This window comes from Globicephala melas, chromosome 3, assembly GCF_963455315.2.
Source record: "Globicephala melas chromosome 3, mGloMel1.2, whole genome shotgun sequence".
NCBI classification, from domain to species: Eukaryota; Metazoa; Chordata; class Mammalia; order Artiodactyla; family Delphinidae; genus Globicephala; species Globicephala melas.
Window position 1 is genome coordinate 57,706,619 of NC_083316.1, and position 21,141 is coordinate 57,727,759.

Sequence of the window (21,141 nt, forward strand, 5' to 3'; positions counted from 1 at the left end):
AGATGGATTAGACCCATTCCTGCCCACCAAGGGCTCACCTGGTTGGTGGGAACAAGAGGCATTTGCAGGTTGCAGTGAGGCTATTGTGCTCAGTACTACAATAGCAGTAGACATTGGTTCTGGGGAATCTGAGGTCTTGCCTCCCCATTCTTTCTTTCTTTCTTTTTTTTAAATTAATTTATTTAATTTATTTATTTTTGGCTGGGTTGGGTCTTCGTTGCTGTGCACAGGCATTCTCTAGTTGCAGTGAGCGGGGGCTACTCTTCGTTGCGGTGCATGGGCTTCTCATTGTGGTGGCTTCTCTTGTTGCAGAGTATGGTCTATAGGCGCCCGGGCTTCAGGAGTTGTGCCTCGCAGGCTCAGGAGTTGCGGCGGACGGGCTTAGTTGCTCTGCAGCATGTGGGATCTTCCCAGACCAGGACTCAAAACCTGTGTCCCCTGCATTGGCAGGTGGATTCCTAACCACTGCGCCACCAGGGAAGCCCTTGCCTCCCCAGTGTTACCTTTCATATTTACAGTTTACTCTTTGGTACTTGGGGTTCTGTACCCATCAGCTTATTGAAACAGTGTTACTGTTAACTGCCAAATCCAGTGGACTCTGTAGGTCTTCCAACCCTCGTAATCTCTTTGTAATATTTGATACACTGTTTCCTATACCATGCCCTTCTAGAAAAATCTCTCCATCCCTGACTACAACAGTTTTGATATTTTTTTCTTACTGCTCTGATTGTTCTGTCTTTTTAAAAGATATCCTTTTAAACCACCAGTTCTTAAGGACAAACGTTCTCCTGTGTCTTCTTTTTCCGTCCTCTCTTCAGCATAACCTTTTCATTGGAAATCTTATGAACTTCCACAGCTCTTCTGTGGAAGAGAAAAGGTTGAAGTGAAATAAGATTTGCCTAATACTGGTGCTTTCCTTAGCTGCTGTGTTTTGTGAGACCCTTGCTTTAAATAGGACACTGTTTCATCTGCACCTCATCCTTTTTTCTGCAGGATCAGAAGCCATCAGTCATTTCCCTTCAGAAGCTCATTGCTAGGGAAGTTGCGAATGAGGAGAGAGGAATGTTTCTGATCAGTGCTTCATCTGCTGGTCCTGAGATGTATGAAATTCATACCAACTCCAAGGAGGAACGGAATACCTGGATGAGGCGGATCCAACAGGCAGTAGAAAGGTAACATTTCCTTCTATCCATTATTGAGGCAATGGACTTGTTCCATTGGGGAAAATATTCCAACTGTGTCTCCCCTGAATGAAAACTTAGCCTCAGCCAGAAGGGTCTGCTCCCCACCCCCTGCCCCGGCCTGCAGTAGCCCCTCATCTGCACCTTTTTCCTCCATGCCTTCCTGCCTGTAACGCCCTGTCTCCCTCTGCCTGTGTGAATCCTGCCCATCTTTGTGCCGCTCATGGCTCCCCTCCTTCCTGAAGACGTCTTCAGTTCCACTGGTCTCTTCCTTACCTGAAATTCCTTAACACCTGCTCTCAAAGCATTTATTTGGTGCTTGTCATCTTCAGACTTGCAGCTATTATCTTTTTTATGTATATATGTTTGGTTATTAGATTGGAAGCTCCTTGAGGGCAGGGACCATGTCTGTGTTTCTCTTTGTCCCTAATTCTGAAGAATCATTCAATAAACCTTTTTAGATGGCTGGATCTAAGTGTGCTACATCAATTTACCCCTCATTACTTGTGCAAAGACAGTTTTTATAAACGGGGATGTGAGGGTGATCATTCTTAATGGTAACTTAATGAGTTAGATCTTGAATGATGTTGTGTAAAATTCCTCCTCCTCCACTGCGCCCCACCCAACCTGGCACCCTACCACCATCCCCTCCAGTCTCTCTACCTTCATTAAGAATGGAAGTGCCCAAATGCAGTAGAAAGCAACAATGATGATTTGAGTTGTACCTACCGGTGGCATTGGTATTGTGTGCATGTATGAGTGTATGTTTGTGTATGTGTGTGTTTGTTGAAATATTTGACTCATCCTAAACTGCTGACTTTGAGAGCTATGTTATATTATGCAAGGTCCATTATATACTCAAGGAAACCAAATCTCTTGGCCAGGGGGCACAATGAATTCTCTTTCTGCTGAATTTTTCTTCTCCGAATAATTCTACTGCCAAGTTCCCATGTCTTTCTAACGAGCCTAAAGATACTTGGATTTGGTTTCAGTTGTCTCTCTTGACTATTGTCTTTTAAAGTTGCCCAGAAGAAGAAGGGGGAAGGACAAGTGAGTCTGACGAAGAGAGGCGGAAAGCTGAAGCCAGAGTGGCCAAAATTCAGCAATGTCAAGGTATAATGCAGACGCCTCTCGTTCCCGGGTCGTGCAGTTCTCCTTGGAGGTTGGGAAAGCCCAGGTGTCATGAATGGGAACGTATGACTAAATGATTAATTCTGTGCATGGGAGGCCCACACCGACCACTCTCAAAAAAATACATACAGGGGCTTCCCTGGTGGCGCAGTGGTTGAGAGTCCGCCTGCCGATGCAGGGGACACGGGTTCGTACCCCGGTCTGGGAAGATCCCACATGCCACGGAGCGGCTGGGCCCGTGAGCCATGGCTGCTGAGCCTGCACGTCCGGAGCCTGTGCTCCGCAGCGGGAGAGGCCACAGCAGTGAGAGGCCCGCGTACCGCAAAAAAAAACCCCAAAAAACAAAAACACATACATACATGCATATATATATATCTATATAGTTAGTAGATATCAATCTATCTACATATACATACATACACACACATATATATATATGTGTATATATATATACACTGGCACTAAAGGTGCTCAAATAAAATGACTCCCTCCCTCCTTAGTGATTAAAAATATATTTAAAAAATTCTGCATGTAACATAACAGCAATTGTGGACAGTATGGTGCAGATGGGCATTGGACCTGTTGTCTAGTGTTTTGATTTTAGATCTCACACTGTTAGGTCACGGTTGTATGACTTTGGACAAGGAACACAATAGCTCTGGTCCTCCGTTTCCAAATCTGTGAAGTAAGGAAATTAGATGAGCTCAGTGATTCTCATCTCTGGCTGGGCCTTAGAGTCACTTGGGGAGGTCTTTAAAAATTCTGATGTCTGGACCTCACCCTCAATCAGTTCACCCAGAATCTGAGGGCAATGGGCTGTAGACATCAGTATTTTAAACTCTTCCTCAGTGATTCTGAGGCAGACTGAGAACCCCTGAATTCGCTTCTGGTTAAGGTCCCTTTAAGCTCTAAGAATTCTGTGACATGTTGAAATTAGAGGAAGATGATGCATGCGAAGGTGGTTAAAGACATCGGATGTTGAGAAACGAAAACATAAACCGGTATGTTTGGTTTTGACCAGGACTGGCTGAAGGCCGAGCAGTTCCAGGCCTTGCGTTGTTTTCCCTTGTGGGAAGCGCTCATCGTGGACAGTGCCACCTCAATTTTCATTCCTGACCTTCATGTTTAATCTTAATAGAAAACAGCCTGAATAAACAAAGATCGGCTTTGCAAGGTTTTCGGGAATTAGGGGAATGGGAAATGAAACAAACATTTATTGAGTACAGCAAATTTACAGAAAAGGCAAAGGAAGCTCAGAGATGTTAATCATTTGCTGGAAAGTATAGTCACCAAGTAGAATAGCTAGGATTTCAACCTAGGTTTGTCCCACCCAATCAATAACTTGTACTTGACCTGTTCAATGTACTGCTTGCTAACTAGCAACATCTTTATCTTAGAGCCTGGATTTTCATTAGTTGTATTCATGTGATAACTTTCAATGGTTAATACTATTTCTTAGAAATACTCAGTAACCAAGACCAACAAATTTGCACATATTTGGAAGAGAAGCTGCATATCTATGCTGAACTTGGAGAGCTGAGTGGATTTGAGGATGTCCATCTAGAGCCCCACCTCCTCATTAAACCAGACCCCGGAGAGCCTCCCCAGGCAGCCTCATTACTGGCAGCAGCGCTGAAAGAAGGTAAGTTGCTTCCAAAAGGATTTGGTTCAACAAATTCATAAAATGTCTGTTGGGCAGCTACGATGTTCCGTGTGCTACGGTCTTGGTGCTGGGGACACAGCAGAAGAAGACAAAATCCTTACTCTCCAGAAACAGGGAGTCCTTACTTATTCCAGAAACAGCAGCATATATTTAAAAAAGATGTCAGTTTGGTTCAAGTGCTATGAAGAAAAATAAGGGTAAGTGGAATAGAGAGTGATAGGGCTGGGAAGTTTCTGTTTTTGATAGGATGACTAGGGAAGGCCTCTTTGATATAGTGATATGTGAGCAGACAAGAAGTAAGTGAGAAAGCCAAGTAGATATCTGGGGAAAGAATGTTCCAGATGTCGGGAACAGCAGGTGCAAAGGTCCTGAGGCGGGTGAGTGCCAGGCTTGTTTGAGGAACAGCAAGGAGGACAGTGCTGGTAGAGTGACATAGGAGTGGAGAGTGGCAGGAGATGAGTCAGAGTTACTTAGGACTCAGATTCCATGGACCGGATCAAGGTAAGCACGCAGAACTTCATTCTGAGTGAGATAGGAAAGCAGTACAGAGTTTTGAGTAGAAGAGTGACTTGATTTGTGTTTTAAAAGGAACTTCCTCTGGGTGCTGTGTGGAGAATAACAAAGTCTAGGGCATAACCGTGGGAGTTGGTGGCTGAAGGAGGGTGGAGGACGAGCTCACTGAAGGGGAAAAAGTTAAGGAGATGATAGGCCAGGGTACTGGAAGGACTGTGTTCACAGAACTGAAATTACAGAGAATCCTGACAAGAGTAGCATTGGGGGAGGTGAGAGAACTTCCACAAGGAGCCATGTTGTTTGAGGAGTCTGTAGATGAATGGCAACCAGGAGGACCAAGGAGTGGTGTAATCTGGTGGCATGAACTTCAAGGGAAAAACAGGTTTAGGGAGGAAATGGGGCCAATAGTCTGGAAGTGACAATAGGGACAGAGGGGGTTTGGGAGATAAAAGAGCCACCACCTGAGAGTGGAAGGGAATGCTGTCATTCAGCACATGGGTTGGTAAATTACAGACCACGGAGTAAATGCATCCCACCTCCCACCGCCTGTTTTTCAGCTGTAGTTTTATTGGAACACAGCCACACCCGCTTGTTTCATATTGTCTATGGCTGCTTTCTTGCTACAGTGGCAAAGATGAATAGTTGCAACAGAGACTGTACGGCCCACAAAGCCTAAAATATTTACTGTCTGCAGAAATGTTTGCAGAAAACGTATGCCAAGTGCTGCCTTAGAATCTCAGAACACTACCTATGGAAGAGAATTTAGAAATGATCAAATCTATTGTATCTATTTCACGGTTGAAGAGACTGAGGTCTTGAGGAGGGTGTAGAGGTTGTCTGAAATGGAGTCCACTGATGGAATCTCTTACTCATTTATTCATCAAATATTCATTAAGCATCTACCTAGTGTATGCACTATTGTTGGTGCCAACTAAGGAAACAGTAATGCTTTCATAAAAACTTCTAGTTGGGGAAGATAAACAATACACAGAGAAACAAGGTTATTTCAGAAAGTCACAAGAAAATAAGATAATGGGATTGGATGAGGGGAAGGCTTTGCTGTAGAGAGGTCAGGAAAGACTGCTCTGAGATTATATTTTGAGGTGAAAATTGACAGATGAGAAGCCAGCTGTTTGGAGATCTGGGGGAGGACCATTCCTGGGCAGGCAGAATGTGAGTACGTAGCCCCTGCATCTGGAATGGGCTTGGCATGTTCAGTGAAAGAAGGAAGGCAGGGTGACAGGAGGCAGAGGAGACTGCTATGGGTGGGCAGGGACCAGATCTTTGTAGATTGTGGTTTAAAAAAAGAGAGAGAGGGCTTCCCTGGTGGCGCAGTGGTTGAGAATCCGCCTGCTGACGCAGGGGACGCGGGTTCGTGCCCCGGCCCGGGAGGATCCCACATGCCGGGAAGCGGCTGGGCCCGTGAGCCATGGCCGCTGGGCCTGCGCGTGCTCCGCGGCGGGAGAGGCCCACGTACCGCAAAAATAAAAATAAAAAAATAAAAGAGGTCTTTACTAAAAAAAAAAAAAAAGAGAGAGAGAGACATTTTATTCCAAAATCAGTGGAAAGTTAGTTGTTGGAAGCTTTTAATCATGGGTGTAGCATGATCTTATTTATATCTTGAAAAGAATGAGGGTTGCTGAATGGAAAACAAGATCGGAAGGAGACTAGTTTGCCTGGAGACTGTTAGGAAGTGCTTACAGAGGCTGAGATGAGAGAGGCTGGGGCCTCGGTCTAGACCAGGACTTTTGGCAATGCAAATAGAGAGAAGTGGGCAGAGGCAAGGTAGATTTTAGAAATAAAGCAGGAAGAACTTCCAAATGGGTTGACACAACCAGGGACCATCTCGTTGTCCCTGACGATGTCTTTATCAAATAAGTCGCGCACTCTCAATTTTAGCCTGTGCTGCTGGGCATTTTGTGATGCTCTGATACCTGGATGGTAGAACTTGGCACTGATCGTGCACTGCCCTGTAGTAGAGATAGTTGTGTGTGTCTCTTTCCTTCTCTAGTCTGCAAACTCTCCTTATTAGTTAACAGATGCCCAGTGGCCCCCAGAACAGAGTAGGTGCTCAATGAGTAGTTGCTAGATTGAATCACTGGACAGAGGGATTTAGAAATATTTGTAGCGTCCTCAGAATTATACTATCCTATGAGCTGGTTGCAAATTTTTAATTGTAAATAAGAACTTGACTTTCTTGGTGTGGCGTTTCCCAGTCTTACCAGATCCTAAGAGTAGCCATTGGTGCTTGTTTAAAATTCAAATCCCCTGTTTTCTCCTCTGGAGAATCTGATGCAGTAGGTCTAGGGTGAAGACTGTGAATCCGTATTTTATTTCAGGCACATTTGGGGAAATACTCTTTTGAAGAACAGCTAATATTTCTGAGTAGCAAGTTGTAAACTCCTAATGCCTGGGGACTTCCCTGGTGATCCGGTGGTTGAGGCTGCCCTCCCAGTACAGGGGGCCCGGGTTCAATACCTGGTCAGGGAACTAGATCCCACCTGCCACAACTAAGAGTTCGCATGCTGCAACTAAAGCTCCTGCACGCGGCAAGGAAGATCCTGCGTGCTGGAACTAAGACCCGGCGCAGCTAAATAAATAAATAAATAAATAAAATCCTAATGCCTAATATCATATTTAAATTAATTGATTTCAGGAAGTTTTTTTAGCATACTAATTTACTGGAAGTTGCATTTGAGTTATTTTTATACTGTTTGTTTTTTTATTGAATTAATTCTCTATCATAAAGTAATGCTGAAAGTATTGGTCTAGATTGTGGGTTGGTAAACTTTTTCTGTATAGGGCCAGATAGTAAATATTTTAGGCTCTGCAGGCCGTATACAGTTTGGGGAACACAATCTTCTTTGTGCATGTGTGTGTATTTTAATAATGCTTTAAAAAGGTAAAAGCCATTTTTAGCTCCTGGGCCATATATATATATATATATATATATATATATATATATATATATATATACACACACACACACACACACATATATATTTTTTAATTTACTTTTGTTTTCCTCCTTCTCCTTAGCCGAGAGCCTGCAAGTTGCAGTGAAGGCCTCCCAGACGAGCGATGTGTGTCAGTCACCCAAGGAAGGTTGTGGAGAACCTGCTTTGCAGGATGTGTTCAGTTCTCGGGACGCACCTGGATCGCCTACTGCTTGTAAGTGAGCATATAGCCTTTGCAGTGAGCCTGGGCACCGTCCCTGGAGCATATAGTGGGCACATAAAATGAAGGCAGTGACTCTGTCCTGATTTGAAGGGTACGAGTGTATTCGTTTGAAAAAAACCTGAGAATAAATACGCTAGCCTCCTTTACCTATAGAAGTGACACTGGTGTTCCAAGGACAAGGACTTAAAGAATAGTTTGTAGGTTATACTGCCATTACCCAGGGAAGCTGTGTCCTTTGTTCAAACCCTACCCTGTCTTGTATTTGCTGTGACTTGCTGAATACAGTCTTGAAAGAGCTTTGACACTTTTTGGTCTTTTGGAAAAGGGTCCCTGCAGTTCATTAAAGAATGAATGAACCTTTACCTTAATCTCATATCATCAACTCAGAAAACATAACTCAGAAAACTAGAATCTAATGCATATATGCACACATGCACATGCACAGACACACACACACACACACACACACACACACACACACACGAGGTTTAGTGTTCGGGTTAAAGGCAAAAATGCCGGAAGATTCTCGATCACTGTTGTCATACACTTTAGTTGAGGTCAGAATTCATTTATTAAACAGTGTTTCAGTAGATTTTAAATACAGAAAACTAGAACGTGGTGAATTGATTTAGGTAATTTCTCAGAACCGAATTATATGTATAGTTGTGAGCTAAATATTTAGTTCCCTAGAGGTTTCTGAGGTAGGACCATAAAGGATATAGTTTCATTATGTCCTGGTGATTAAAAACCTTACTTCCACCAGGTCTTCTGTGCACAGATAAAATGTCTTTAGTAGCTAGAGATTGGAGGATTAAATGGTCTTAGAATTTCTGTAACAGCATCCCTTGGTTAATTGAGATACATGGAAGCAGTACAGTTTTAAAATTCTATACCTTTTTTTAAAACCAGAGCTAATAATTATTCTTAAGTTCTACTTTATGTAATCCTGGGTTTCTATTTTCAGAATGTGCACATATGTTTTTCATTTGGACACAGCCCAGATTTGTCAGGGGAGTTGTACTGCCCCAGGTGATTTGCTTTTTAAAGAAGAGCCTGCTGATGCCATTGAGGAAGTTCTAGCTAAAAATACGGTGTAGGGATCTGCCGCTCTCAGCCTCAGCCCAGGGACAGCTGGACAGGCTCCACTCAGCTCCTGCAGCTGCTCAGAGCACAGGCCGCACCTACCTCCTGTCAGACCAGGCAACGAAGGCTCTCCCTGTCCGTATCCACATCTCCCCTGACGTCTGCTAGAACCATGGGAGGCTGTTTACAGTGGCTTGAAGTCAGGGTTCACGTAGAGGAGGGGCAGGTTGGTGGGGTCTTGTACCGGTTTAGTCTTGTGCTGGGGTTTAGTGCTGGGTTGGATTGGAACACGGTGCTACAAGAGTTTGATTCTCTTCCTAGAGTTGATGAGGGTGAGAAGCACTGTCCTGAACGGAAGTCTGTAACTGGATGGTTTGGTTCTATGATTGACTGGGAAGACTGGGTCCTTCTAAGTCGGGCCCCTGTCAGTCTGAGCTTACAGACCAAGCAAGGCCCTCTATTTTTAGTCCTTGAAATACCTAATCAGGTGGACAGGTAGAATCTACTTCCTGTGAAATTCTGAAATTCTGAAATTCTGAAATAGAATACAGGAGCAGAGAGACCTGGTCCATGCCACTCTTCTGCCTTCATTTGGTTCACCATCAGCTCCTTTTCCCATTTGATGGTCCTCATATCTACTGGGGGGAAGAGAGAATGGCTAATTCTCTGGTAATGCTTTTGGCATCTCTCTAAGAGTTAAGAATAGTACCCAAGAGTCCAACCGTTTTTTGAGTGACAGAAGAATCTCTATGAAGTGTTTGTTCACTGTAGTGAAAAAGTGTTGACTAGCTTGGGCAAAATGAACTTAATTTTTAGTTGATAAAATTTGGAGCTATTTCTGCTTAAACAAAAACGTCTTTGGAATAAAAGAGGACTGTCATTTCCCAAAGACCAAAGTGTTTTCTAATTAATTTAAATAAAGAAAAAGTATTTCCTTCATCAGTAATGAAGTTTCAAGATAGCACAAAGCGAATATCTATTTCACCAGGGTCCTGAGTGGACATGGTTCCAATGAGACTCTGTGTGTGAAAGGGCTTTGGAAAGTCTAGTTTTAATATGTGCAAGGTGAGCATGGTATAAATTTTAACTGAGTTCACGTGGGTAAAGAAAGAAAATCCCACCAATGGAGATTTAATGGATGGCGTGAAGTCTGTATTTGGTACTTAAACGTATCTCTGGACTAGAAACATTTCTGTGTTTTCATATGTTAAATATACAGTATTTACAGTATTTGTGAATTTACAGGATAAGTAAGAGTTGTGAGGGAAAAAACACACTTGGAAATTATTTTAAAAATTAAGTTATTTGGAGATAAGGACAGCTTCTCAGTTTGTATGACTCTGAGCTCATAAAGTATTAGCCGTCTTCACCTGCTTAGAAAGATGTTTCATTCCTGCCATTGGATGCCTCCCTTCTAACCTTGTTTACGGTCTGCTACTCTTGTACTGACCCTAAGGGAGCCTTTCCCAGACCCGTCTCCTTAGACCTGGCCTGCCAGCCTTTGATTTTCTTCCATGGTGCCTGTTTTCAATTTAACCCCCAGCAGGCGGCTTTTCCTATTAAGTGAAAGTGAGATGCAGAATCCTACCCTTTTGGTACCACAGACATCTCTCCGCTAGAAAAAAAGAAAAGTAAAAATATGGGTGACGATGCTGTGGGCCAGTTTGGCATCTACTAGTGTGTAAGCTCCCTGGGGGCAGGGACTCTGCACTTTGCTCTGTACTTTTTTAGCACCTCTTATAAGAATATTCTATACATGTGATGTTGTGATGTTTCTTATCTTGGAATATGTGTCAGCTGAGTACAAAGAACCCAGTCTACTGGCTGATGTTTGATGATGTCCTTTTTGTTTCTGTCTCAATGGTGTGCTTCCAGCACTAGTCACAGAAGGGACAGGAGGAAGAGGCTGTTGGGATGTGGATCCTGGGACCCAGGGTGTGGGAACCGACCTGGCGGTCTCTGATGCCGGGGAGAAGGTATTGTGAACTGATTTGTTAGTAAACAGCAGCGGTTACTTTGTGTAATCAAACAACCTCAGCTCCTGGTGTGTCCACGGCAGTGAATAGTCCGCAAGCGTTCTCCTGCATTGTTCTCAATTTCAGTATTCGTACTTGAACTTTCCAACTTTTTTCTTCTTAAAATGTTCTTGCTTTTCTGATATCGTGTAGGTGTAAACCAAGCAACCAATGAAAAGTAATTAAAAAGATTTAAAACTCAAATGTTTATTTGTGTGTCTGCGCTTTTGCTTCTGGTCTCACTTTCCGCCCTGCAAACCTCAAGCTTTTCACCCACTACATACAGTAACTCGTGGCTGAGAGGTGGTCCTGGACATCCAGGCCCTTATGCAGCCAGGTGGTGCTAAAGTGGCAGCAACAATTTTGACTTTGGAATATTCTGGCTTCTTCACTTTCTTTTACCTTCCTCTCCTTTACGATTGTTTTCCTGTCACCACCCCTGTTGTCACCTGCCTTTTTGTGATAGACTTGTAATCAACCTAACCAATTTCTGCTCTGGGGCAAAGTGATTCCAAACACCTTTTTTTTTTACGTACTATACACATAGGTTATAACGCACTCTTTTAAACATTAAGTGCATGAAATTTTCTGTTAACGTCAAATGAAACTGAGATGTCAGAGAGAGAGAGGGAGTAAGAATATGATTCTGAGAAGTGGCTAGTGGGCCTTCCCAGGATTATCTGGGGCTCAAGAGCTTAACTTTATCTAAAATCGAATTAGGCACATTACCAGATACCACTGTGTGTTCATGTGGGAAGATGACATCTGTCCGATCTTTATGTAACGTTTTGTACATCATATATATTTTTGTATATATTACATATGACTGAGAAACCAAAGATATTTTAAGAGCCATAGAAAAGATGGCTGTGATTTAGTGTTTTTTTAAACTTCATAGGCCAAAATGAAAACAGTCGTTAGAGTTTACTCCACTTACTCTGACTCTGAGCTTTCTAACTTATTTCTTCTTAAAACATTCCTGCTTTTCCATCCTTTTCAGGGCAGACTTCACTTTCAAGCCTGTAGCTTCCAGCTGCTTTTATGTTACTAGGGGGGGAAGTTGGGGGAGGGTTGAGCTGAGGTGGTTCCCACCCCTAAAGCCCTCCCCTTCCAAGATTCAGTGACGGGTAAGAGGTTACGTGTTCAGGGTGCTCTTTGGATGAACCTACCTGGAAAATGTTGCCATTCATAAGGCATTTTTAGAAACGAAATGAACTGACATACATGGCAGAATCATTTGAAATCACACTTTAAATAAGCATATGATGGGTATTTTGTAATTATCTTTCTTAATATGTTAAGGTTGAAAAAAAAAAAACATTTCTGAAAGGATTTTTCAAAATTACTGATTGGTAACCCAAATGGCAAAATATCCCGTGTGTAAAGCACCTACTGCGGCTATGCACGTTCACCACAAGGTGGCAGACGAACTCCATTAAAAAGATGATGTTCAAAATTCCTGCCTGGTATCAAACCAAGTGGATCTTGGGAATAAGTAACTACACGTAGCGTAATCCAGCTCATTTCTATGTTTCTTATGTGTGTAGAATATAAAAATTATATCCCATACAATCTTTTTATTACAAAAGCAGTGGAATGTGGAGCAAGGACAGAACCAGAAGAGCAGAGAGAACTCTGGAACTCACCACAGAACAGGGGTTCTCAGCCCCGGTTATCTTCCTGAGGGTTGGGCGCAGATCTAATGACTAAACTTCATCTCCTTTCCCATCGTTTGTCCTTCCCCTGTTTGAGGTGCTTCTTAGTAATGACGTCTTTCATGGGCAGCGTTGGGGAAGGGTGAGGGGCGGGAAGAAAAGACCTGGCTAGCTCTTCATGGCCTCATCAGCCTGAACTAACTGAATTCAACAAGTCTCAGGTTACCTGAGAACCGTTTCCTGCGGTTTCAATTTAAAGCTGCTCAGACAAGACCACAAGTGGTGTGCAGGAGACTGTAGGAGGGCCGGGAATCTGATGATCCCCACGGCGTGAGGTGTGGAGGGTCTCGTGGTCCCTCACTCTTTATCTATAGCATGGAGTGTGCGTGTCCATTACATTCCAGGCAGCGTTTTTAGGTTTGCAGGTACGGTACTGAATACAGATGAAATCTTGCCACTCGTTGGCTTACATCCTAATGAGAGAAAAGAGACAACAAACAAATAGACAGATGTTGAATTCTGAAAACTGGAAACCCTCACTAGCCACATGTGCCCCCAGTGTGTGCAGTGGAGAGGCAATGAGTGAGGTAGAGGTGCATCCCCCGGGAGCACGTGGTCTCCTGTGGCCTCATTCAAGGCCTCTGCTGACAGGGCTTCTACTAAGGCGCTCATGCATGGGCCCAGTGAGCTCTGAGAGGGGGCACCTGGAGCTGGCCAGCTGAGCGCTCTCCTTTGGGCTGCCTCTGGGTCTGGTTTCTCCTCCCAAACACTGTCTGTTGTGGCTTTGTAAATCTCAAAGTGAGTTAGAGACCAGGCATGATGATCTCTGGCTTCCAAATCTGGCCTCCAGGATGGAAGCTGGGCCCAGGAGACAACTTCAGCCTGGGCGCAGAGAGCTCCGTTTACAATACGGTTTGCACGAGGTGAACATTGTCACTTCGAGCCTGCAGCGCTCCTTGACCATCTTCCCTGAGTGTTTTAAGGGATGGCTGGGTGGAAAGTTACCATGCATCTCAGATACCAAGTCCGCACAGAGGGGGTTCTCTCTCATCAAGTGGTGGTTTAATTCTACAGGCTTTGATTTCTGGGAGGAAACAGTCACTACGGAAGAGTTTAGAGAGAGAGAAGTGATTTCCCTGAGGTCATATACTGTGGAACACTACAGTGCAGCTTTTCAAGAATAGAGTGTGTTCATTTTCTTATGTTTTTATGTATTTTAGGTGGAATATAGAAGTTTCCCAAGTTCTTCACAGTCAGAGGTGAGCTCTGCATACCTTAAATATGCTACCATCCTTTGTTTGTGGATAATGAATGCTTTTTCAGAAATTTGACACTCACAATCTTATTTTTCAGATTATACAAGCGATACAGAATTTAACCCGTCTCTTATATAGCCTTCAGGTAACTATGCTTTGACCCTGTGAATGTTTCTCTTCATGCAACTCACTTTATTCGATGAGTCCTGGACTTTAAAAATTAGAACATTTGAGAGGTAGTGAATGATCTTAAAAGAACACCAAGCCTCGCCCCAAATGTAACTCAGCTAGATGCTTTGAACTTCACCTGGTTTTGCAATCACGAGGCATCACCACTACTACAGTTTATACCATTCTTCTCTGAAACCATAAAACAGTTCATATCTTTAAAAAATATTGATGAGTATGATCTGGCTTGAAGTTTACAATGAATCTCTTTCTTAGGTGAGTATAGCATGACTTCACATTTTCTGGTGAAAACTTAAATTCACACCTAAACTTTTTTCACTTCCACATGTGGCCTTTAGGCCTTTGGGGCAATTAAATAATTCATATGCTCTTTCATTGTTTTCTTGGTTCATCCACCTAACATTTATTAAGTTCCCTCTCTGGGCCTGGCACTGTGATGAGGGCCAAGCACACAAGGACAAGTGGTCCGCAAAGTCTACCATCAGACGGCTCACTGTCTGTCCAGGAAAGACAGGCATTGTGAAAATGAGGACTCTAAGGCTGGATGATCCCTTAGGTCGTGCACAAGAAAGGCTGAATACATCCAGTTGCTTAATTTGTGAGTTAAAAAACATTTTAAAACGATGTGAAAGCAATGTTTATAAACAGATTTATAGAAAATCTTGATACAGGTACATCAAGTAAAATGACTTGTGATTTTGTGAGAGAATTACTGTTGTCATGGGGGTATGTATCCCTCTAGGTTTTTGCTGGTGTTTTTTTTGTTTGTTTTGGGGTTTTTTTTTTTTTGCGGTATGCGGGCCTCTCACTGTTGTGGCCTCTCCCGTTGCGGAGCACAGGCTCCGGACGCGCAGGCTCAGCGGCCATGGCTCACGGGCCCAGCTGCTCCGCGGCATGTGGGATCTTCCCGGACCAGGGCACGAACCCGTGTCCCCTGCATCGGCAGGCAGACTCTCAACCACCGCACCACCAGGGAAGCCCCCTCTAGTTTTTTGAATCATTTTATACATACTCTTGGAACCTGTACCTTTGTATGTCATCACTTGCCTCTATAGCACGATTTTTAATGGTTGAATAATATTCAGGGCTACAGAATGTATCCATTCCTCATAGTTTATACTTTTGTGTTAATAACAGTCTAGCACACATCCTTGTGCACTGATCTCTTTGAACATATGTGAGTGTTTCCTTAGGATAAATTACTGAAATTAATTTTTGAGGTTTTTGATAGACATTGCCAAAATAATCAGCACCCCTCTCTACTTGTCCTCAATTTGAAAATAGGTCAAGTTAGCTCATGATCTTAATTTGCATTTTTTTGGGTTACTTCTGAAATTAAACGTTTTTCCCCACTGGTTTATTGTCATTCATATTTCATATCTTATCCCTGTTGAATATTAAAAGAAAATAAGGAAAATAAAAGTCTGATTTTAAGGTTTGTTTTTTTTTAGATTATAACACATTTCTCTTTATAATAAAAGTGAACAGAAAATCAGTTAGGTTACAGTGGAATAACAGGAAAAGTAAACTTGACCTAATTAATATACATAAAATAATACACACAAAAACTGAATAATACACATTCTTTTTGAGTACACCTGGAACATTTCAAAAATTTACCATATTATGGACCACAAAGTAAGGTTCTACAAATTTCAAGCAACTAAAATCATACAAAGTATATTCAAGGGTCACAGTGCAATTAATTTAGAAACGAGTATCAAATATTCTACTGGAATATCCCTGTTGATTTAGAAATTAAGAAAATATATGCTTAAGTAAATCAGGACTCAATGAAGAGAATATATTGAAGATTATAAAATAGTTTTAACTGAAGGATAATAAAATTACTAAGTATCAAAATATGTACGTTATAGTTAGAGTCATGCTTAGAGAAAATTTAGAGCTTTAAAAAGCACATATTCAAAAAGAAGAAAAGCTAAAAGTCAATGAGTTATGCATCTATCTCAAAAAGTTAAAAAACAACAAAATAAAATCCAAAGAAAGTAGAGGGAAGGAAGAAATAAAGTTAGCATAAATTATATAGAAAATAAATAATAGAAAAGATCAATAAAATTCAGATATTGTTTCTTTTAGGACATTAGTAAAATTTTTAAAACCTCATATTGATACTAATGAGAAAAAAAGAAAAAGGCATGAAAAAATCATTATCAGCAAGAAAAAGGGGACATGGACATAGATTACATACACCTGGAAAAGTTTACAATAGGGTAATATGGACAACTTGTTGCCAATTTGAAAATGTTGAAGTAATGGAAATTTCTATTTGAAAATAGGTCAAGTTAGCTCATGATCTTAATTTGCATTTTTTTGGTTACTACTGAAATTAAACTTTTCCCCACTGGTTTATTGTCATTCATATTTCATATCTTATACCTAATTGAATATTAAAAGAAAATAAGGAAAATAAAAGTCTGATTTTAAGTTCTTACCAGAAAAAAATATCTTGCTACATTTGCTGTTTTCTTATTAATACTTTGCATCAAGACTTCTTTTATGTTCTATTGATCATCTTCCTATTCTTGATCTAGTACCACTATCTTATTGATTAAAGTTCTGGATTACATTTGAATGCATGACAGTCTCCTCTTATTATTTTCCATGTTTGTCTGTATGTTCTTTCATAAGAGCTTTTGAATCAGTCTGACAAATTTCTTAATCTTCTGCTGAGACAGTTAAATTAAAATATTACTATATTTATGAATTAAATTGGGGAGGATTGACACTTTTGCAATAATTGGTTCTCTTGTCTGAGAACATGTTATTTTATGTTCTTCTGGAAAGCTTTGTAATTGTCTTCATTTAGGTACTTTTTTTTTCTGCTAAGTTTATTCCTGGATATTTTTGTCTCTTTGTTCCTATTGTGAATGGAATTTTTTTTTTTTTTTTCATTCTGTTTCCCCAATGTTGGTTGCTGGTATAAATACAGGTATTGGTTTTTTATATATTTTTTAACTGGCCAACTCATTGAATTTTTGTTTTTTTGTTTTAATAGTTTTTCTGTTGATTCTTTGGAGTATTCCAAGTAGAAAGTAAAAAATTGAAAGTAGTGGTATTTTGGCTACTCTTCAATAATTATATCAATTTCATTTTCTTGGCTTACTGCTTTGGCTAGAAATTCTGAAATGTCTTAAATAATAGTGGCAATAGTAAGCATCCTTGTCGTATTCAAGATTTAGTGGGAATGCCTTTAGTGTCTTCTATTAGATATGCTGGTCTGGGGTAGATGGTCTTAGAGATTAATTTCTCATGTAAAACAAATATTCTTTCTTTTAAACTTTAACTGAGAAGGGGTATAGTTTGCATGCACTTCATTAACTTTTGGGAGATGAAAACATTGAGTGTCCCAGCTTGTGTTGCCTGATGAAAACACTCACAAGGTCATATCTCTTCTTTTCAACCTTGAATGCAGCCCTCTGTGGATTCAAGGTTCAGAAAAGCTGGATGACCTAAATGACCTAGTTTTTGCAACACTAAAGCAAATACCAAATTCTATAGTGGGTTCTCTTAACCAAAGCTTTTGAGCTGGTCTAAGGATATGGGCTCTCAAAGATTTCTGTTCATGGCACAGTCATCTCTTTTGAAGCTGAATGTTTTATGCATGATTAAAGTTTTTACAAAGGATTTTTGAATCAGATGGAAATGAAATTTGATCCTATGTTAGAAGAATAGAGATGAGGTATAGGCAAGGCAGAAAGGAAAGGACACAGTTCAGCTGAGAAAAATTAAGAGAGAGCAAATATACATGTATAACTGAATCACTTTGCTGTACAGCAGAAATTAACACAACATTGTAAATCAACTATACTTCAATATAATTAAAAAAAGAAAAGGAGAGAGAGTGAATTGGGAATTTTCCTAAACTTCAAAAGCAAGCGTTATTCTCTGTCCTAAATGTAAATGTAAACTTTAAATGTGAAGATGAATATCCAGTCTTCAGATTTCATCTCTCTGCTACAGAAGGGAGTAGTCTTATCCCAAATGTTACATATATATGAAGAATACTTCATGGTAGCATTTAATTAATCTAATTGTAATCCTTACGTGAGAGTTACCATTGCCTGTAGCAGTTTTGGCATATAAAATGTTGGATTTTTTGTTTGTTTGTTTTACTCTGATGATGCCCTTAGGATTTGTTAGAATTAAGTGGTGATGTGCAGTCTACGGTTTGCTTTAGCCAGGTCAGCAGAGTCCTGAATGGCTTATTATTTCATATTTAAATATCAAAAGTATTAGTACCTCTTCTCAATGGTATCATTGTTTTCTTTATAATAACTGCTAAAAGACATTAATCAAATATTCATGTGAATTTGAAATTTTTTGAATTGATTTTCAAATTTAAAAACATGAAGTTTATTTCAAAAGGCCCCACTGAATACATTTTTGAGACTTACTCCAAGACAAATACCAATTTAAAATATACCTTAGTTCTTTAACCTTCAAAAGCGTGGGAAACTGCTGAGTTAACAAATAACTAATGGTCAAATCCCCATCTTCCCAGCATCTGTTACATGGACAGCTTTTTAAATTTTTAGGAAAGAAAAATGAGAATTTATCCCTAGGAGAGTAATAATTTCTCATAACGAGTCACAACATACACACACATACCCAGTATGTGGCCATTTTCAATTTGTCCCTTTTCTGTTTCTTTGTGCTTTCACTGGGGACTTTTAAAATTAAAAGCTTCCAGGGGCATTTCCAGATATTTTTTTGTTTTGTTTTGTGGAATCCTTCCAAAACTTGTCAGTTATTTCCTGTGATACTGCCAAACTTTTTGTAGGCAGATGCCGTAACTCAAAATGTTTTTTTAATCTGGTTCGTAATGCCCTGTGGGTTTTAGAGTATCTGTGTCCCTGGTTGGTAATGTCCTCTGGGTTTTAGAGTACCTATGTCCCCTGAAGCAGTCCAGCCTCCTTTTAGCACTCTATTAAACAAATGAATTTCAGCTTAGTGCTTTGTGCATGACCTTCCTGCTATAATACAAAGACATAGCAGTAATGAGACTAGCTTTACCATTTATACATCTCCTAAACATGATATTAACTGCTGTTCTTGGGCATTATATTATAAAAAAGGTTATTTAGCAAAGCTTCCAAGTGGCTGACTTTTATTTTTATGTCTTCATGTATGTCATATAGCTTAAGTAATTTCTGGTTTGAGACTCAAAGGGTACTACCAGATTTATATAGATTCTTAAATTCTCCTGAATTACTGACTGTCAAGACCTCAGAAAAAGAATGAGGCATAGCACAGGAATGCAGAGTCCTGTGAATTCAGCTACTGAATTCTTATTGCTTAAATATTATCCAACAACCAGCAACAAACGGCATTTCCAAAAGAGGGGATGAGTATTGCTTTTGTGCTTTATTTCTTTTGTGTATAAATTCCAGGCCATACCACTAAGGAAATGCAGACAAGCCTATCTGAAGTGCCAAGGTCAGTCTCAGGAGGTAACTTAGAACAAGGACAGAGATATTCAGAGAAAATAATTTGGTCATGCTCTTGAGGTGGTACCAACCCAAGGTGCACACGGTACGGACGCCTTTGCTTTTTTTGCCCTCTGCTCGGACAGGCCGCCTTGACCGTTCAGGATAGCCACATTGAGGTGCACAGGCTGGCTCTCCAGCAGCAGGAGGGCCTGTCCCCCGGCCCCTCTTTCCGAGGCAGCCCCTTTCAGGACGAGGAGAAGCGCCGAAGCCTGGAGAAGCGGCGGGAGGAGCTGGCCAACCTCCACGAGCTGCAGCAGCAGTTCCAGCAGGACCGGCAGCGCTGGCACCGCAGGTGCGACCAGCAGCAGCGAGAGCAGGAGGCCAAGGCCAGCCGGCTGCAGGAGCGCGAGAGGGAGTGCCGGCTGCAGGAGGAGCTGCTGCTGAGCAGCCGGGGGCAGCTGGACCAGCAGCGCCAGGAGTACCAGCAGAGCCTGGAGCGGCTGCGGGAGGGCCAGCGCCTGGTGGAGAGGGAGAGGGAGAGGATGCGGGCCCAGAAGAGCCTGCTGCGTGGCTGGAAGCACAGCCGGCAGAGGAGCCTTCCTGCGGCGCTGCCTGGAGGAGGCGTGGAGGTACGGGTCTCCCTGTGCTTGCAGAAGCAGCGTGTGAGACTGCCGTGGTCGTGGTGGTTCCGGAGCCACTGACCACACGTCTGTCTTTTTCGCTGCTTGTGTGAGAGCTCACAAGAGTTACTTGGTGTGTAGGTAACAAAAGCTGGGACCCTTTAGAGACAATACATATGCACCTTGACTTGAAGTATGGACACGTGAAAGCTCTGGGTGCTGCTGGACCATGGGTTCATTGTACTCTGAGACCCCCTTACCCGAGGGAAGAAATACAGACTAGAGCTGTACCACTGAGGCGAGCTTTACCCTGGAGGCACGCTCACCGTGAGCGTAGTTCGAGCTCCCCTGTATCTGCTCCAGTCTTCAGAGTTCTGTATAGATTTACCTTTCAGCAGCTCAGTTAAGCTATTAATGTTCATAGGTACTGAATTTAACAAGTACACTACTATTCCGTTATTGCAAGCTTGTTCTCTTTTTATAAATTTGACCTTATAAATTCAAAATCCATTTCACTAATGACAGTTAACGTAAGTAGTATACTAATTAATGTTTGGGCAGGATAAAGCCTTTCCAAAAGTTCCGTGTTTCATTTTGCACCCACTCTAACCATACTTGACAATTCCATTTGTTCCAAGAGTTTACTTTTCTGTACTATGTGCACATAGATACTTTTTATTTTTTTTATATTCTTTTTTTAATATCTTTATTGGAATATAATTGCTTTACAAAGTTGTGTTCGTTTCTGTTGTACAACACAGTGAATCAGCTATAAGTATACGTACATCCCCGTATCCCCTCCCTCTTGAGCCTCCCTTCCACCCTCCCTATCCCACCCCTCTAGGTGGTCACAAAGCGCCGAGCTGATCTCCCTGTGCTATGCGGCTGCTTTCCACTAGCTAATTTACATTGGGTAGTGTATATATGTCAGTGCCACTCTCTCATTTCATCCCAGCTTCCCCTCCCCCTCACTGTGTCCTCAAGTCTGTTCTCTACGTCTGTGTCTTTATTCCTCCCCTGCTGCTAGGTTCATCAGTACCGTTTTTTAGATTCCATATATGTGCGTTAACATACGGTATTTGTCTTTTTCTTTCTGACTTACTTAACTCTGTATGACAGACTCTAGGTCCATCCACCTCACTACAAATAACTCAGTTTCGTTCCTTTTTATGGCTGAGTAGTATTCCATTGTATATATGTGCCAC

The 21,141-nt window shown here is 41.6% G+C and overlaps 1 protein-coding gene across 1 annotated transcript in view; it reads left to right on the forward strand.

Moving 5' to 3' along the window:
- ARHGEF28 (Rho guanine nucleotide exchange factor 28) overlaps window positions 1-21,141 on the forward strand; it is a 310,421-nt gene that overhangs the window by 260,416 nt on the left and 28,864 nt on the right. Inside the window, 8 exon segments of the mRNA XM_060295886.2 lie at window positions 994-1,172; window positions 2,203-2,294; window positions 3,772-3,954; window positions 7,528-7,659; window positions 10,627-10,727; window positions 13,642-13,680; window positions 13,775-13,822; window positions 19,460-19,945. Of these exon segments, the coding sequence (XP_060151869.1) occupies window positions 994-1,172; window positions 2,203-2,294; window positions 3,772-3,954; window positions 7,528-7,659; window positions 10,627-10,727; window positions 13,642-13,680; window positions 13,775-13,822; window positions 19,460-19,945 (1,260 nt within the window).